The sequence below is a fragment of the Eleutherodactylus coqui genome, chromosome 6 (genome assembly GCF_035609145.1).
Source record: "Eleutherodactylus coqui strain aEleCoq1 chromosome 6, aEleCoq1.hap1, whole genome shotgun sequence".
Lineage (NCBI taxonomy): Eukaryota > Metazoa > Chordata > Amphibia > Anura > Eleutherodactylidae > Eleutherodactylus > Eleutherodactylus coqui.
This window is the reverse complement of record NC_089842.1, coordinates 34,431,681-34,451,942: the sequence shown is the minus strand read 5'-3', so window position 1 is coordinate 34,451,942 and position 20,262 is coordinate 34,431,681. Positions and strand designations below refer to the sequence as shown.

General features: G+C 44.4%; 1 protein-coding gene across 1 annotated transcript; it reads left to right on the top strand.

Annotated features, from left to right (window-relative positions):
- The first annotated feature begins 5,638 nt into the window (after positions 1-5,638).
- LOC136572044 (urokinase plasminogen activator surface receptor-like) lies at positions 5,639-19,789 on the top strand. Its single transcript, XM_066572662.1, has 5 exons — positions 5,639-5,697; positions 10,617-10,733; positions 16,125-16,271; positions 18,981-19,115; positions 19,546-19,789. Exons 1-5 carry the CDS (start codon positions 5,643-5,645, stop codon positions 19,731-19,733), a joined length of 642 nt encoding a protein of 213 aa, XP_066428759.1. The 5' UTR covers positions 5,639-5,642; the 3' UTR covers positions 19,734-19,789.
- The last annotated feature ends 473 nt before the right edge of the window (positions 19,790-20,262 follow it).

Below are 20,262 nucleotides of genomic sequence, written 5' to 3'. Positions count from 1 at the left end.
ATTTCAAGTTTCTATGACATTGGGAAGTGAGAGAATTAAATTCCGTACATAAAATTTGGACGCTAATTCTTTTGCGCTTAGAATTGAATAATCGAGTTGGGATGAGACATAAGGCCTTGCCCATAAGCATTCCCAAACCTCCAAGAACTGAACCTACCTACCTGAATGAGATTTTGTAGGCCGCTGCTTCCCCCTTGCGGGCTGAATAAAATAGCCGTTGGGTGGAACATACAATTTATCCGGCTGCTGTGGCTTCTTAGGAAGATATCCTAGTACTTGTTTACCCACTTCCAACTCCAATGGTAATTGGCTAGCGTGCTCTAGTGGTTCCAAGCTGTACGTGTCATAATAGAGCCTTAATGACATCACAATGCAGCTTTATAGAACATGTTGGGGCATGTTCAAGGGCGTCCGATGTTGATGACATCAGTGATGACATCACAATAGCAGGTGGCTTACTTATTCGATCTACGTGGGGGGGGGGTGGTAACTTTCGACGACCCTCGCGCGCGCGCCATTTATCGTAGGATATTTGTACTATGCCTATAATCTTCCCAGGAGTGTACTCAACAACTTACCAAAGTTTCATGGCGATCGGATGAATGGTGTAGTAGCGCATAAAGGACAAACAGACACGCACACAGACATACATTCAATTTTATATATATAGACTAGCGTACCCGTCGCGCGTTGCTGCGAAGACAGACATACATACATTCGTTGCTGCGAAGACAGACAGACATAGCTATCCAATCCAGTTATTTACACTTTGCTTGTCTGCCTGCGTGCCGTGGATTATTCTAGGGGTTTTCCCCAGCTCGCAACATTGTATCCAATAAGCGAGTTCTCCACTAAACATTGTTCTCCATGAAAGAACTGAGCGTACCTTTTTTTAAAAATGACGGCAGCAGCGACCAATGAGATTTTGTAGGCCGCTGCTTCCCCCTTGCAGGCTGAATAAAATAGCCGTTGTGTGGAACATCCAATTTATCCGGCTGCTGTGGCTTCTTGGGAAGATAGCCTAGTACATGTTTGCCCACTTCCAACTCCAATGGAGACTGACTGTAAATGGCTGGCGTGCTCTAGTATTTATGGTTCCAAGCTGTACGTGTCATTGCATACAGTCTATCTGTCTGTCTGTCTGTCTATCTGGGTTATTGCATACAGTCTATCTATCTGTCTGTCTATCTGGGTTATTGCATACAGTCTATCTATCTGTCTATCTGTGTTATTGCATACAGTCTATCTATCTGTCTGTCTATCTGTCTATCTGGGTTATTGCATACAGTCTGTCTATCTGTCTGTCTATCTATCTATCTGGGTTATTGCATACAGTCTATCTATCTGTCTGTCTATCTATCTATCTGGGTTATTGCATACAGTCTATCTATCTGTCTGTCTATCTATCTATCTGGGTTATTGCATACAGTCTATCTATCTGTCTGTCTGTCTATCTATCTATCTGGGTTATTGCATACAGTCTGTCTGTCTATCTATCTATCTGGGTTATTGCATACAGTCTATCTATCTGTCTGTCTATCTATCTATCTGGGTTATTGCATACAGTCTATCTATCTGTCTGTCTATCTATCTATGACATCAGGAAATGAGAGAATTAGATTCCGTACGTAAAATTTGAACGCTAATTCTTTGGCGCTTTGAATTGAATAATGGAGTTGGGACCCATTAGCTTTTCCCATTTATGACATAATCAATGCTCGTGCCAAATTTCAAGTTTCTATGACATTGGGAAGTGAGAGAATTAAATTCCGTACATAAAATTTGGACGCTAATTCTTTTGCGCTTAGAATTGAATAATCGAGTTGGGATGAGACATAAGGCCTTGCCCATAAGCATTCCCAAACCTCCAAGAACTGAACCTACCTACCTGAATGAGATTTTGTAGGCCGCTGCTTCCCCCTTGCGGGCTGAATAAAATAGCCGTTGGGTGGAACATACAATTTATCCGGCTGCTGTGGCTTCTTAGGAAGATATCCTAGTACTTGTTTACCCACTTCCAACTCCAATGGTAATTGGCTGGCGTGCTCTAGTGGTTCCAAGCTGTACGTGTCATAATAGAGCCTTAATGACATCACAATGCAGCTTTATAGAACATGTTGGGGCATGTTCAAGGGCGTCCGATGTTGATGACATCAGTGATGACATCACAATAGCAGGTGGCTTACTTATTCGATCTACGTGTGGGGGGGGTAACTTTCGACGACCCTCGCGCGCGCGCCATTTATCGTAGGATATTTGTACTATGCCTATAATCTTCCCAGGAGTGTACTCAACAACTTCCCAAAGTTTCATGGCGATCGGATGAATGGTGTAGTAGCGCATAAAGGACAAACAGACACGCACACAGACATACATTCAATTTTATATATATAGATATAGATTTGAGACCTAGTCTTACTAAGATTCTGTGTTGATTTATTGATCAATAGTGGGGAATGTTAAGAAAATTGTAGATCAATGTATTAGTTAACTGCTTTTCTATTAGGTTGTGGACTAGAAAGATATAGCATGATGCTAGTATAAGTAGTGAAGAGGCTAAACAAAACATTTTCTATAGCAGTATGTGGTAGAGAGAAGATAAGAGTCTCCCAGACCACCACCCCTGCATTCCCTTTCACTGAATTCATAACGGTTTAATTGTATGTTATAGTTACACCTTAAAAGGTGTAACTTATGTTAACCATTTTAGTTGTACGCTATCATGTATTATTATTAATCTTGGAGGTAGATACTTTTCGTATTATGTCATTTATGGTATATAAACCGCATGCACCTTAGAATAAATTAGAAGTCATTTGATTCTGCAACAAGGCTGGTGCGATTTGTACTTCTCCTGGCTCCAGACTTTCTGAACGAGATCTCGGATTGTCTTTTCATTGATAAACTAGTAAATTCTCCTAACAATTTTTTCTCCACAGTCAAACTCAGCTGGGGGTATATACCTTAGGTTACCACCCCGCACGAGATCTGTGGGAAGTGATGGTCATTCCACTTACCCTTCATTTCTCTAGCATGCCAATCACCCTCTTCTATTTTACATGTAGTCACAGTGAAGTATCTTTCACTTTTATTTTTGGGGAGAAGAGTTATGTAAGTGCCCCGTGGCTTCTGTTAGTGCAACTTGGATTCCGTCCAGCCTAACAACTTTTCTCAAAACGGTATAGCCATACCAATATTTCTTACATCCTGTCATAGAATTACACTGCATATAGAAAGTGACATCTCAAGTAGTTTGAAGTACACTTAGATGGGTTAAGTTTTGTATAGCAACCAAAAGGGGAGATTGTGTTTAAGGTTCTGCCTTGCACACTTCATGATTGAGTCGTGATCCTCAAAGTGTTAACAGGTAGCACACTGAGTAATTCCCATTCCAGAATATACACTCTATTTTAAAGTATCACCGGGGTTGGCTTTTTTCTTAAGTAGGGGGAGCTGTAGTGTACAGAAATTAATGTGCACATGTGTTCTGGAAGTTTCTGGATGGTCTATGTAGTCATGTGTTTCTGGGTTTTTCCACTGTCCTCTAAGTGTATGAATATGATGTTTATTGTACCTTTGCAGCACTGAATGAGTTACGGTCTGGGTTTTAGTCTAGGAAAGTATCTATTTGTATGTCATGTGACCTTGTTTTATATATGTGGGTGCAAGGTGTATGAGAGGAGCTTTTTGGCAGTTTCCTTGGAGAGAGAAAGAGAGCTTGGCCTGTATTTAGACACCTTTAGTCTGAGTACAAGAAGAGATGGAGGAGGCTGAGCAGATACTACTTTAATGCCGCAAACCCCTTCTTCTCCACAGTACAAGTGGAATTTTTTCACCGTGCGGTGTGAGGTGAAAAGGTTCCAAGATCCGTGAGAGTGGACCGGTAGAGTGTTGGTGAAGTCTCTCAAGAGTCGGTGTCTGGGACCAGGGAACCACAGATAACTAGGTCTGTGTAAGTCACCCTGTTTCTCCTGTGTTTCCTCCCTGACGCTTCCTGTGTTCTGAAGCTTCACTCTTTTGCCGGTGGATGTAAAGTGGACTGATATAGAAGTGTTTATTCATTTTGCTCAGTAAACGGCTTTATTGACTTGTTCCCGGTTTGGCCTTTTAAATTCTACCCTGTGTGGTGACACGTATTTATTCCCCGGAGAGATCACCAGGGTAGGAAGGAACGGTGGCGTCATGCGTGACAAGAAGAACTAAGGTAATCCCCTTGTGGGTTTCGCTATTTTATATAGTCTGCCCCGCTCCTCGGACGCTGCACCCATAGTGGCCCTCAGTAGTAATAGTGACCCCCACAGTGACCTCAATGATAATACTATTACAACTGGGGCTGATATAGGGAACACTATTACTAATAGTGTCCGCTATATCGGCACCCGTAGTAACAGTGATCACCACAGTAGTGTTAGTAAGAGGGCTACCACTGGGGATACCGGTGTCTGGTCAGTGTCGGCTGCTCATCCCGGCGGGGCTGGGACTTGGGCTAGCGGCTAGTGTTCCCCCATTCTCATGGTTGGTTGCGGCGGCTGGCGGCGCGAGTCACACCCTGTACTGGCACGCCGGCCCGCTGGTCAGCTGCGCGGTGCTCGGGTGAGTGGGCGCCGCCGGAGGGAGGGGCTTTTATAACTCCCTCCAGTCATCAGGTGACTCGTTCCTGCCCCACTGGGTGGGGTAGGTCTGCATTTAAACCCTGCTGGCCCAAACTCCTGTGCCAGTGTTTGTTTTGGACTTGTTCTGACTACACCCGCACTCTTAGACCTCACATTAGTGTTAGGACCTCTGCCTTGCCCCTTTGTACCTCGATCGTGTTTTTTGGTTTGACCTTGGCTTGCTCTGAATCTGCTTCTGCTTCTCCCTCCAGTACCTTTGCTTGTGACCATTGGTTTTGACCCGGCCATTTTTCTGACTATTCTCTGGTTTGCGCATCGGTTCTTCGTCGGCCCGCGGTTCCCACCTGTCGGCCCCCCAGACCCTCATTCCTGGGGTCCTTGACACTAGTGCAGCACAGTGACTGTCGCCCAGTTGTCGCCCTGAGGCTTAGCCCAGGGGGGCAAGTAGGTAGGGACACGGGAGAGGGTTGGCTTAGGGATCCCAATTCCATCTGCCCTGGCCAGCCCTAACAAGTAGCTGCTGTACTAATAAAACCCCTCCTGACTGAATGACGAACAACTATTCATTCACTTCTCGCTCTGCCTGTTTACACTGAATTGGCCAGTGTAAACAGGTAGTCATTCATCTATAAATGACTGCCTGTTTACTGTGAATGAAACGATCCCCCTCCAGCACCACTTTCATTCAGTGAGTGATGAACTCTCCTCTGTAACAGCAAAGTATTAGTTATTGCTGCAATGACCTGCCAATTGTCGGCACTGGACAGGTTGTCCTGTGCAAAGGACCCTTAAATGTCTTAAAGATTTCATTTGTATAATAGAAACCCGATATGAGAATTTTCTGAAGATACATTCCCTTTATTATAAAGAAAAAGGGGGGATGGGAGGTCACCTGTAACTTTCTGCTCTTGGTGACCAGGTATTAATTTCTTGGAAGCTAAAAAGCTCCTCCTGCGTCCCGCCCCGCCAAAAACAGATAAATCAAGAAGGTCACCCAAAGTTTCCATTACTTAAGAACACCTGAGCTTAATGATGACTTCTCTGATTGGAATTCTGAGCCTCGTCTCAGCTCTTTCAGCAACAAGTAGGTCTTTGTCTTTGCTTTGTGTCTATGGATTTCTCAATCACACAGCTGTTAAGACTTTCAGTTATAATTACATCATTTTTAGAACAGATAAATTAAATTAAATTGGAAACAAACATTTCAGTTTTTTTTCCTGGTGATTTCAATGTGTTAAAAAAAAAACTGAAATCAAACGGAAAGCTTTCAGTCCGCTTCCATTTCATCAGGTTTCTATTTTTTAATGGAACAAAAAGCTTTGCTAACAGAAAGGAAGAAAACTGAAAGCCTTCCATTTAAAAAAAACCACATACACATTGGGCTCCTGGGACTTGCAGTTATGTGGGTTCCAGCATCACACTACTGCAGGTATGTGGTTGGCTTGGCTGGCTGACGGTGTGGATTTCTCCAGCCAGCCAATACCCATGCATCTGTATATATAAGTATCAGATCCTCTTGCTAGAAGGTCATTATCCATTTCTGATCTCCTTGCAGAACCCTGGTGAATGTATGTATGTTGGCATGCTGTTCTGTTTGGTGTAACCCCAGCTGTTCGTAGGTGAGAGGATGTCTGTTGGTGTGCAGACACCTGGTGTGAAGAATGTCTTGTTCAGTGTCTGCCTGTATGCATTATTTGATTTCCTGTGTGGTGATCCCTCTATCTGTTGGTTTGTGGACTCCTGCTGTGTTTTATGTCCTATGTAGCAGGTGAGCAGATGCCTGTTGTGTGTTATGTCCTTGTCTGATGTTCCTGTGTATTACTATCAAGGGCTAAACAGATGTTCTTAATGTTGCAGTATAGGGCCATTCTTATCCGGAGGATCGCCCACTTGTAGGCAGGATTCCCTTTCTTGTGATTTGGCTTGTTAGATTAGGGACTCGTAAGACAACGATGACCCTTAAAAGGGGTTGTCTCGCGAAAGCAAGTGGGGTTATACACTTCTGTATGGCCATATTAATGCACTTTGTAATGTACATCGTGCATTAAATATGAGCCATACAGAAGTTATTCACTTACCTGCTCCGTTGCTAGCGTCGACGTCTCCATGGTTCCGTCTAATTTCGCTGGCGGCTTGCTTTTTTAGACGTGCTTGCGCAGTCCGGTCTTCTGCTCTGAGCACGAGCCGCTTCAGCGTGCTCACCGCTACAGCTCTTCTGCGCATGCGCAGACGAGCTTTAACTTCTCTGGAGCGCTCTGGAGTTGCCATTCTGCTACCATCCTCTCTTAGAGGAAGGTGCAGAAACTTGAGCCGCCCAGCAGTGCCGAGAAGCCGCCCAGCCACCCAGGTAAGTGATGGGTCGGGGGTGACGAGTGACTAACCGGCCTGGGCCCCGGGGCCTACCGCTGTGGCCCAGGGCCTACAGCTGTCGCGAGGGGACTGCCGCTGGGGCCAGGGGCCTAGCGCAGGGGAGCCGGGGCCTAGCACGGGGGAGCCGGGGCCTAGCGCCGGTTACCTGCTGCCTGGCAGTGGGTGACTGTGGCCCAAGAGCGTGTGCCGTGGTCGGCCGCCTTCAATCCCGAGGCCCGGTCGATGGCTGTGGGGTCTGGTCGGCGGCCGCGGTGTGTCCGGTCGGCGGCTGCGGGGCGTCTGGTTGTCAGGGAGACACAGCTGGTAGCGTCTCGGGAGCGCGCACGTCGGGCTACAGCAAGCGCGGTGCACCATGGGAGAAACCCGTGGTGCACCTTGAGAAAAGAACCGGCGGCCATCTTTGGGAAATGTTTTATAAGTTGCTGAAACACAAGAACTGTGAGTAGAAACCAGCTTTAAAACCCATTTACACGTGTGCATAGTAATGTATGCTTAAGAAGGGGGACTGGGCAATAAAAAAATTACACCCTTGCCTCGAGACAACCCCTTTAAGGTACTTTGGCCAAAATACTAATATCTCATACTTATTTATATTTAGAGATGAGCGAGCTTGATGCTCGTACGAGCATTAGGGTGTTCGAGATGCTCGTTACTCGAGACGAGCACCACGCGGCACTCGACTCAATTACATTTCCTTCCCTGAGAAATTTGCGCCCTTTTCTGGCCAATAGAAACACAGGGTAGGCATTACAACTTCCTCCTGTGACGTTCCAGCCCTATCCCACCCCCCTACAGTGAGTGGCTGGCGAGATCAAGTGACCCCCGAGTATTTAAATCTGCCACGCCCGTGGCTCGACACAGACACAGGCTAAGAGAGATCAGGGAAAGTGCTGCTGATGCTGCTGCTGCTATAGGGACAGTGTTAGCATCTTCAAGAACCACAACGGTCCTTCTTAGGACCACATCTCACCTAGTGCATTACTGTTGTGGCTGCTGTGAGCAGTTTTGCACTTTTTTTTATTTTTTATGTATATCGGGCGTGCAGGCTGTAGCGTTCTCAGGCTGCAGTCTGTACTTGAGTATAGGGGCAGTATTGGTCAGGCAGGGACAGTGGTACTGTAGAATCCTGTCTACAAGAACCCCAACGGTTCTTCTTAGGGCAACCTGTGACCGTGTGCATTTAACTCCGTGGTTGCTGGGAGTTGTAGTACCTCTGTATTGCACAGCAGAACCTGCAGGCAGCCTTCATTTAAACATTTTTCTGTCCGCACTTTGCGTTGCGTCAGTTCAGTCTGCCTCTAAGTGTACGCCAAGAAACCACACATTTTCTACAACTCTCTGTGTTATACGTGTGCTGTCTCATTAGTGCACGGTCTGCCTGACGCCCATAGATTGAAAGTGCAATACACACTGCCTAGCCTCAGCCGGCATTGCATAGAAAAATAAGGAGATTTTTAAAAAAAATCCTTTTTACGGCTACCGGTGACCCAGTGCATTAGCCTGCGTGGCCTGTGGGACTTCACGTCCATCCAAACTGCATAGTTCACAGCAAGGCCTAAGTGCAGCCTTCCTTATAATTTATCTCTGGCTTCATTTTCGCATTATATTACCGCTGGCAGCCACCAACTGCTCGGCAATAATTCACAAACATTTTTATACCACTCTGTCTCTGCCCTATTCTTAATCCAGCATGCTGAGGGGTAGGGGTAGGGGCAGAGGACGTGGACTCAGTCGCGGTCGAGGACGCGGAGTCCCAAGTGAGGGTGTGGGTATAGGACGAGTTCCTGGTCCAGGTGAATTGCAGCCGGCTGCTGCGGGAGTAGATGGCTGTGAGGCCAGCGTGTGGCATGAGGGCAGCTGAAGGCTGCGCAGGGACACTTTGGTGTGCGCTGTGTACACTGAGTCGTGTGGGGGGGTTGGGCAGCATGTAACCCAGGAGAAGAGGCAGGGGTGTGTCCCGCAGGCAGTGTTTGTGCTTAGCTAAGGTGTGGCTTACTAATAAGGGTTTGTCCGAAGTAAAAATTATTGGGGGGGCCCCACTCTTGCCGCTATTGTGGCTTAATAGTGGGACCTGGGAACCTGAAATGCAGCCCAGCATGTTGCCCCTCGCCTGTCCTATCCGTATCTGTGTCGTTTCCATCACTTTCTTGGGTTTTGCAGATTTTCACCAATGAAAACCTTAGAGAGCATCGGCGATATACAAAAATGCTCGAGTCGCCCATTGACTTCAATGGGGTTCGTTACTCGAAACGAACCCTCGAGCATCGCGGAAAGTTCGACTCGAGCAGCGAGCACCAAAATGCTCGCTCATCTCTATTTATATTCCATCTACTTGTTGTGTTAGTACATAAGATAAGTATTTTGCTGTCTGGTGATCGCCTGTTGGTGTTGTCTTTGTGGTGGTTGTTGTTTGGTGTGTGAGCCTATATCCCTGCCTTCCCCTTCTCTCTTTTCCCTTCAGCCGTCTATGGATTGTGTTGGTGTAGGTCACTGTTCTTACAGCCTGTGTGTAGAAAAAAACTATTAAAATCAATGGAGAAAAAATACAGAAATGTTTCCTTTTTAATTCAATATGTCAGCTCCAAAAAATGGAACAAAGAGACGGAATTATAACTGACAGGCTTAATGGAAGTGTAAATACGCCCTTAGGGCTCAGTCAGGCAAGCGTTTATTTGCGCGTAAAAAAGATCGCACTGCGTGCGTAAAATGAAAAAAACAAGTGACCAAGTCCATTGCCACCCATATGTTCTATCTTTTGTAGGTGCGAATTTTATGCGCATGTAAAATCCGGACATTAGACTGCTGCCATGAAGAAGCATTGCTTCAATATAGATGCGGATCGCAAACGCACAAAACATACACACATAAAAGCGCCCATCTGACTGAGGCCTTAGGGTACATGCACACTGATGTTAAAACCGCACATAAGCTTCTTTGTCTCAACTCTGGGCATCTCGTCCTTGTGTTGTCTGATGTGTGGGACACAACACATTGAGGGCTCCTGCACACTTGCTTTTTTTTTTTTCACGTGTTATAGCTGGCTTTTTTTTCACGTGATATCGCTGCTTTTTTTTTTCATGGGATTGACAATGGGACTTTCTAAAGTTAAAAACGCAACAACTTGCAAAGCATTTTTAATATTTGAAAATGCTATTGACAATCGCATGAAAAAAAGCAGGTGTGCAGGAGCCCTGACACGTGCTATTCTCATCTAAAAATCAGACAATAATAGGACGCTGCAAGTTTTTTTTTTACTCGTACTATTATTCAGAGCAGAAAAAGCCCTTGTGCATGCACCCACTCAAGTGAATGGGTGATATTTCTGTCTGAGGTTTGGATCTGAAAACCGGACAGAAATATTGCCGGTGTGCATGGACCCTTAATAATGACAGAAATAATAAATAGCAGAAATTGTGGTGGTAATAAGACATATTAATACTTCCACTACAGCAGTGTAAATCTCTGTATGACCGCTGTTACATCTCCTCCTGTTCATACTGGGAAATGAGCTCTTTAACTTCTGTCTCCGATGCCGCTGATCTCCGTGACTTGGCAGCAGAAAAAAAGTCTTGGTGAACCAGAGTGTAATAAGTGATAATTGTGCTGATTGTGTGCTGTGTGACATCTCTCTAGGTTCCGCTCTCTCATGTACAGAGTGTACATCTATGTCTTCCTCGATCTGCTCCGGCATCAGCACAACTTGTTCTTCAGGATCTGTATGTGGATCAATATACAACCAAGTCTTTACGGGTGAGTTCTATAACTTAAGGTGGTTTCACACGGATGAAAATCTTGCGATTTTCGCCTGCTGCGATAGTCAGTAAAAAAGCAGATTAGGAAACCAATTATTTACAATGATTTCTTTCCCATTAGCGATGTGTTTACTGATACGATGTTGAGAAAACAAAACATTGCAGCATGCTTTATTTTTTTGCGATGTGCGATTTTTATTTATTTATTTTTTTAATCTCCCATGTTTTTCTATGGAGGTGTCTTTTTATCGCATTGCAACGCAACAAATGTCCATTGCAATGTTGACTTTTGCGATAAATTATCATGCAATCTTATCGCAGGCAATAGCGATGCAATACGAGATTATGCTAAAAAAAAGCATCGCTGATACTCAAAAATCGCGAGTTCACAGATGTGATTTTCTCGTGACAAAATTGCAATTGCCCGTGTGAAACTAGCCTGACCCTTTCATGACCAGAGCTATTTTGTGTCTTGATGGGTGGAGCAAAATTTTACATACTGGAATGTCAAATTTCATATAGAACTTTTAATGGAGTTTCTTGTTCTACTCAAACGAATATAAATTTCCTTCTCTATATCAATATATAATATAATTTAATATAAAAAAAATTTTTATTTCAGTTTTTTGTTTTTGGCAGGACACTTAGCACTTTCTAATTCTTCTAAACTGGAGTGGATATCTTTTTTGTTCTGTAGGTTACCCATTTTGAGAAATTGGCATAAACAGAGGGAAGAACACATTTTCTCTCTGATTGTTCTTTTTTTAAGTATTTGGTTCAATCTATAATATTTACACCAATAATACATTCCCCTAATTCTCCTATGCACAGTGATGTCGAATAGCGCTGCAAAAACAGACTATATTTTAGTTTCTTATTAGTCCTTTCTCCAGGATTCTTGCAGGCAAGGAAATTATATTTCCCTTACGTACATAACAGCACCAATGGGAGACCCACTGACATCCAGACAAGAAACGGGAACCTGCTAGATCTCTTTAAAGACGGGCACTCCCTTCACCTCCTCAGTTCCAGTTTCTTGTATATAAGACAGGTTGGAGGAGGTAGCTGCTGCTTGGCTGCCTCTGCTCTTTCAAGGATTCTTCCTGATATCTAAAGGTGGCAGACTGTAGGACTTCACTTCCAACCCTCAATAGCATGAGAGGTTAACTGTTCCGAAGTAAAACTCCACAAAGAGCAATTGGGTAAGCCTGGAATCATCCACTCATCTCCCGCAGGGATGCAGTGCTCCCCTGGTTCTGTGGGTTATGGAGGGAAGTCCCTGTCTCTACCTCATGGGATTCTTCTCCCGCAGTTGTTGGAGAACCCTTCAGTGGTGATAGATATACTCCCTGTGTTGTTGCACGTGGCCTTGATTTTGTGGTGCTTTCCTCATCAGATGGATTTCAGGGGTGCAATACTCTCGGCAGTGCCTAGTAACCGCTGATTGGAGCAGCAGAGCTGGGAGAAGAAATGGAAATAAAATGTGAAGCGCTAAATGAGAGGTCACAGAGAAGTGAGTGATACTCAGCGGTGATCTGCCTGCCTTGTGAGTTGATCTGTGGCTCAAGTGCAACATCATAGAGTAGAGCATTTGTGAGCGGGACAGGTATTTACCTCTCCTCAGACTCCCTTCTCATCAGGTGCCACTTCTCATTTTCACCCCCAGGGGCTAGTTCCTGCAAAAGGAACAACAAAGAGACTTCTAAGGGCTCCCACCCACTGGCGATATTTTCTTTCTTGCGCTGTGAGAGCACGAGAAAAATCTCGCATCGCAGCGCAAGAAAGAGGCCGGTATAGAACTGGCATATCGCAAGTGCTTTCAATGCATGTGGTTGATAACATTTGGGTGGATGATCATGTTCTGTCCGGTGTTTCGTATTGTGTGCTGTTAAAATCTCCTCCCATAATTATTCTATCGTTTAGATATGGTTGTAACTGCTCTATTAATGTGGCGTAGAATGTTGATTGATTTGTGTTGGGGGCGTAGATGTTCACCAAGTCATATATTTGTTCGTCCATGTTTATTCTTGTTATTAAATATCCGCCCTGCAGATCGGCTATATTTTGTAATATTGTGTGTGGCATATTTTTCCTGATCAGGGTGGCTACTCCTCGTGACGCCGATGTGTGTGAGGCCGTCTAGCATGCTTCTATCCATGGTGCTCTTACATCGCCCCTCCCCTCTTTTTTCCAGTGTGTGTCTTGTAAAAACACTATGTACGGTTTGTATCTTTTCAGGTGCGTAAGTACTTTTTTTCGTTTGATAGGCGTGTTTAGTCCATCTACATTCCAGGATAGTATTTGTATCGTACTGGGTGTTTGATAGTCAGTTGTCTCTGTGTCTATAGGCATATTAGTGTGTTTGTGTTGGTTGTAGTTACCGCTACCTTTGCCTCTTTGTCGTTGTCACATCCCTCGGTCCCAGCGAGCCATGGGTGTGACTGGGTGTTGGTCGCGCCGTGCCTGTGGGGCCCCCCGATCTTCCTATTGGTCCGTTTTCTACAGATCAAATCGGTCAAGAAGAAAAATAGCATGAGAAACATGTAGAACTCAGTAATGAACATATAAACGTTTAACATTAAATTCGTCTTTTGCGTGGCAAGTGCCACATCCACGGTATTTAGAGTAGGGTTATTGTATAGAGCAATTAAACAGTTCCTTTTTCCTGGCTTTTCAGCCCTGTTCTTCGTTTTCCTCCATATGCAAATGTCTTCTTGCTTCCTCCTCCAGGGTGTTGAATACTAAGGATTTATTACCATCTTGGATCCGAAGTTTTCTTCTTTCTTCTTTCGTTTAGATATTTGTCCATTTTTGGTTTATCGGGGTCCGGTGTTTTGTGCGGATTGGTTGTGCTAAAGGTTGTTTCCCTGTATCCGGGTCGTTGTTGCTTTATTGCGGTTTGTATTTTTTGCTGTGGATGTGGCTTTTTGTCCGATATCTATTTGTTCATTTCTTTTTGTCTGATGGCTTTAGGTTAATTCCCAGTTTGTGTCTCTGTAAGTTCTGTCTTGCTTTCCCTCTTTCCCAATTTTCTGGTTCCTAGGTGTTTTTTTGTTTTGTGTGGGTATTGTTATAGTTGGGGTGGGTTTTATAGGGGGGTAATTGTCTCTCCAAGTTTTTATTTATGCATGTTTATTTAGGACACCTGGGCTTCCTGTGCTGCCGTTTTGTTCTGGGGCCCTCTTTGCTGTGTCAGTGTGGGGTTTCCCCTTTCTCTCGGCTCCTCCCCTTACCTCTTGTAGTGGGCGGAGTTTGCCGCAGACATCGCGGCCGCAAATTTAGGCCGAGGCTTCTGGTGCTGCTAGGTCGCGATGTTCCGGACGGTCTCTAGTGAGGTCAGATGTCTTTCGGGACGTTCGGGTGCCTCCCAAGGCTCCGTTTTCTGCATGACACCGAGCGGGGATTGTCTCAGCTGGAGAGCGGGGTTGCGGTTTTTCACTGCTGTTTGGCTCCGGCTCTCCGGTGGTTTCCCGGCAGGGTTCGTCGCCCTCGAAGGGACTCTTGTGCCTCTCTGTGGCTCCCCGAGGTCTTCCCCTTCCTCGCGGCTCGGTTGGTGGTGGTCGCGGTCCTCGCGACCGGAAATCTAGGCCGCGGTTTCAGTTGCGGCCTAGGTCGCGGTGTCTCGTGCGCTTCCGGTGTGCCTCGGGACGTCAGTGGGTCGGTGTGTCTTACCGGAGGTCTTCTAGGCAGGTAAGATCCCGGTGGCTCGTGGGCTCTATGTCCCTCTTTTCCCCACGACCGTGTCCCGGTTCTCTTTCTTCGTGGGTCGGATCGGGGGGTTCGCCGGGGGCTTTCCAGGTGTCCCTTGGATGTGGGGGTCTTCCGTCTAGCAAGCGGGGGTGGTGTCTGCCCCCCGCAGCTGCTTTTTTTCCGGTGCACTAGAGGGTCCCGGTGTCTCTGGGAGGTGATACTAGCAGGAGCTCTGTTAGGCACATCCTGCTCCCTCTGTGTCCTGACATAAGTCCCGCTTAAGCTATCTTTACATTTAACAAAGAAACCAGGAAGTAGAAGAATCTTCTACTTTCACTTTTAAAGAAGCAGGGGGGTTGAAACAAAGCTTGGGCTTTCTCCCTATCTAATTACAACAGTGTGAGTTTGAGGAATAGCAGAAAAGTCTATAATATACTTCAGCTTTCTGGCTGATAACAGAAATACAATAGCTTCTTCTAAGTCCTTGTACCCCAATATGAATGTGTCAAGTAAGTTACAGAAAATGGAGTGGGGAACATGATGGTGTTCTACCACTATGGTGTCTCTCACAGGGGCAGGCAGCACACTTTATCATGATCACACCAGATTTGTGGTCCTTGCCTGTTTATTTCTTGTTTTTTGTATTTGCCTTCCTTGGTTCATTATTCTGCTTGCTTGTTTAGCTCCTTATCTGGTTCCTAGTTCCCTCTTGTTTTTAAGGACAATATTTCAGATGGGGTTGCCTGTAGGGATAACTTAGGGCTACTTACGCAGGAGTATCTGGTGTTAGGGACAGTAATAGGGAAAGATTAGGGAAGACGCAGAGGTAGCATTAGGGAAAAAATGTATCTGGTTATTTCTATTCCATACCATCTGCTTCAGTCTCCTCGTCAGTTTCAATATAATCTTCATCCCAGAGACGTAACTTGAAGATCCTGGCCCCATTGCAAAATCTGTAACAGGGCCCCCAACTACAATGCTTTATCCATAGTACTGGGCTCCCTATATGGAGAAGAGTAGCCTTAGGGGCCCCCCAAGGCTCCCGGGCCCAGGTGCAACCGCATCCTCTGCATCTCCTATAGTTACGGCCATGCTTCATCATGCCTCCTCATCCAGTTACTTTCATGTTATGTCCGGTAATCTAATGGCAAGTTCTTAGTTTTTGTATGGTTTTTATGCTATTTTTTTCTTCTATATTCTTGCTTTTACACAGAACCATCATTGTTCGGATTCTTGCGGTCCAGTGAGAATCTGAACGATTATTGTTTAGTGTAAATGAATTCCTCTTCTCATCCGTTGTTCAGTCTCTGTAAACAGAAAACTGACCAATGTATCGTTCCGTGTAAACAGGCAGTCGTTCACTTATGACTGCCTGCTTACTGTGAATGGAGGCGGGCCAGAATGATATCGGCCCATCTTCCCCCTCCATTAACTACCGCGCTTCCAGTCAGTGATGCTCGTTCCTGCGTAAAAGCACAGGAATGATAATGGCTGGAACGGCCTGCGGGGTTCTGTTGCGCTCTAAGTCCTGCAGGAAACTGTTAGTACCAAGAATAGGCAACTGCTGAAAGTTAAGGTAAGTTCTGTATTACATTTAGCTGGCGTCGTTCATATATATGAATACTGAAGGTGCAAAATGCACAGATGCCTCTGTGAACGGAATGGTGACCTTTACATAAGAAAATCATTTTATTTGTAGAGGGAGTGATGACTGAAGGACTAGTCAGGGGATGCACTCCTTTATTTGCATGCAACTTCAGTGGCACCATGAGCGTAAAGGAAAGACGAATGGGGCTTAGCATTTCATGCTGCAGCACTGATGACTGTACTCCCACTCTTCCCACATGTAAGTCGTCTATTACTACTTTTTTTAATCTACATAGAAACGTTGTTTGGTAAATTCTTCATAGGCTTTACAGCTCCTAGTCTACCAGCACAGCCGAATTTCTATTCCGTATAATTACTGATGCTTGTGGTAATGTGGCACACTATCTCTCAGGTCTGCACACTTATAATACCCCAAAATGTTGTACTCCCCTTTCAAGATCCCCACAGCTCCCATGCCAATGGTTTGTCCATTCCCGCAGTCATGCGTTATTTTGATTCATCACTGGCCACAGTGGGGACATGTCACTCTATCATTAGCACTGTCATTAGCGCCAACTAAGTTGGTACAAGAAGGCACAATTAAACTATAAGAGAAAAAAATGAAAAATACCAAAAATAATAACACATTTTATCATCAGCACATATAAACAACCACAGACCAATTAAAAACATTTAAAAATCATACGATATTACTATAAGGGTAAAAACAGACTTCTATAAACAGTGACTCCCATAAACCGTATCTCCCCATGGACATTATTATAGACACACAAGTGCAAAATAATACTAATATGAAAACACAAATAACTCATATCTTAGGTATGTATAGTATGTAAGGCTGAATGAAGACAATGTCCATCTAGTCCAGCCTGTTATCCTCCTGTGATGCTGATCCAGAGGAAGGCAAAAAACCCCAAGAGCAGGAGCCAATTAGCCCTTTTGGGGTAAAAATTCCTTCCCGACTCCCTAATGGCAATCAGACTAATCCCTGGATCAACCCCTAATAGTTCCTACCTGCCTGTATACCCGGATTAACAATTAACCTAAGATTTATATCCTGCAATATCCTTCCCCTCCAGAAAGACATCAAGTCCCCTTTTAAACTGCTCTATGGATTTTTCCATCACCACTTCCTCAGGCAGAGAGTTCCACAGTCTAACTGCTCTTACAGTAAAGAACCCTTTTCTGTGTTGGTGATGAAACCTGCTTTCCTCTAGACGTAGCGGATGCCCTCTTGTTACCGTCGTAGTCCGGGGTATAAACAGATCGTGGGAGAGATACTTGTATTGTCCCCTCATGTATTTATACATAGTTATTTGAGTACCCCCTAGCCGTCTTTTTTCTAGAGTAAATAATCCCAGTTTGGATAGCCTCTCTGGGTATTCCAGTCCCGTCATTCCATGTATTAGTTTAGTTGCCCTTCTTTGAACCCCCTCCAGTACTGTAACATCTTTCCTGAGCACCGGTGACCAGAACTGTGCGCAGTATTCCATGTGAGGCCTGACAAGTGCTTTATATAGTGGAAGGATAATGTTCTCGTCACTCGCCCCTATACTTCTTTTAATGCACCCCAAGACTTTATTAGCTTTTGCAGCAGCTGACTGGCATTGGTTACTCCAGTTTAGTCTACAATCCACTAGTTCCCCCAGGTCTTTTCCATCTCACTTTTCCCTAGCTGTACCCCATTCAGTGTATATTGGTGATATCTGTTTCTCCTCCCCATGTGCATAACTTTACATTTTTCAACACTGAACTTCATTTGCCATTTTTCTGCCCAAGCCCCAGCTTATCTTGATCCGTTTGTAGCCGTACTTTGTCCTCTGTTCTATTGATTATATTGTATAATTTTGTGTCTTCTGCAAATAATGATATTTTACTGTGCAGCCCCTCTATCAGGTCGTTGATAAATATATTGAACAGAATGGGGCCTAATACTGAACCCTGTGGCACCCCACTGGCAAGAGATATAGCAGCCTAGCTATCACATCACTTAGTTCCTTTAGTACCCTTGGGTGTATTCCATCTGGGCCTGGCGATTTATCGATTTTAATCTTCCTTAACCGGTTCCGCACTTCCTCCTGTGTTAGGTATGAGTATTACTTACAGAGGCTCCAAAATGGTGTTAAAGGGATTGTGACATCAAGATTATACATATTAAACTGGCCTCATAGCGCTCCCAGGCATATTGCACATAAACTGCATATATGTCCAATGCAGCAAGCAGTTAACTGATTTTTGTAAAGGCTGCACTTTTAATGTGCACCGAGCTATGTGCAAATTGGCCCTCCATAAGCCATGGAGGCAGGCCGCTCAAAGCCCCTACTCAGACTGTCCAGTTGTCCTGCATGCCCCTCCAGCATTCTCCCCACCCCCCAACCCCGTTCTACTTATGTCAGCAAAGAGCGCTGTGAGGCTCTCTGAGACACCCGGATGTGGACTTGTGCTTTTTGTGCATATGTTCTACACAAAGCATGGTCAGCCAAAATGAATTTACCAGAGCAAAGGAGGGGATCCCACATGTATCACCAGCATACAGTTGCTTCCTCAAGGGTTACCAGAGGCAGTTCATGTGCACAACATAAAGCAGGATAATAAGAGGACAAGGGGGGTCATCTGGAGCTATAAGCTCCAAAAATTACACTGACAGATCAGTGTTAGCGTGCAAAAGGAAAAAAACAGGCCCATCCATTTCAAGTTGGAAGTCACAAGAATGCCTTTGGAGATCTCTTATGTCGTTATATTGCATGGAAGATCAATGATTTCTTCCTTCTGTATAAAGAAGGTCACCAAGAAGTGTCCTGATTGTGATGTTAATAGGCTCTAACAGAGGGGCAACCGCTTAATCATAGAGAGGAGTGGGAGAACCTTCTTTGTAGGTTCATACATTATGGTTTATATGCTATGAAGACAAGTCATCTTTTTATTTCTTTCTCCTGCTCTCTTCTAGTACTAACGAAAAGCCATAACCCCAATGGAGTGATATGCCGATCTTGCGTTTCTGACCAATCTGCCTGGTGTTACACTTCAGATACTGTCCAATGTGCAGGGGATGAGAATATGTGTTTTCTCCAGACAACAGAAGGTTTCAATAACTATTTTATTTTTACTTCACTTTATAGGGAACCTTTGCCTAAGATTGAAAGGATCTCTGCATAAGATTTCTTAACAACACTGAACTAGCAAGCTAAATAGTCCTTGACTGCCCATTTGGGCGCCAGTTCCTGTTACTAGTATGGCCAATTAAAGAAAAACATTTTCTGTTTTCACATGCAAACATTTTATAGCTTTTTAAGTGAGGTAGAAAACATATACTAACTAAACCTCATTAATGAAAGATGTCTATCAGAAAAACAAAACTGGCCAATCACAGCAAATCTTTTATTTTCAGGATAATTTATGAAGAAGCTGTACTCTGACCAGTTGTTCTAGTCTAAAAGACCAGTTTTTGTTGAATAATCTTCATTTATGAGGTGTCATATGGTGGTACGTGAAAGCTTTGTGTATCTTTGCAGGATTTTTCTCATCAACCATGCGAGGATGCGCAACAAGGTCCTACTGTGATCTTGGCAGCCAGTCCAATAACAATGGAGGATCAACAATCAATGCTACAATTACCTGCACCAGTGGCGGCATAAGTGCCCATAAAGTCGTCCTGACTCCAGCCATTCTGTGTCTTCTACTGCTGAAATTGTTCCTCTAACAGTTGTAAAGGATCCCGAAACAAGAGAAGTTTACAGGATGGAAGATTTTAGATGATTCTTTATCCTTAGGTGGAAACTATATTGGCTAATACATTAATAAACACTCATTTGCTCTATTTATTACTTTCATTGCTTTTTATTCTCTAATTTTACTCTTCCTTCCCAAACGGCTTCCATTGGTAATTATAATTCAATAACTTGTGAAATGACTCCTCCCCCACTTCACCAAAAAACTACATTTTCTTCCTCATTTCCCTAATCTCAATTTAGTATTACATGGAAGACAATTGCAAATACTATAAACAGAAAGCATCTTAAGCTGTCTGTTCAGTTCACCCCGCTTTCCCTTCATGTACAGTGTAGAGTTTTTGTGTATTTTTTCTTCCTATGGTCATTTCATAGATGACATCAATGAGACGGTTGCATCTCCTGATGATATTAGTTTAAAATTGGTAATTTCGACAAAAAACAAGATTAATTTCCTATCTGTTACTCTGATTGGGACACTAGGGAAAGTGAGGACTGCAC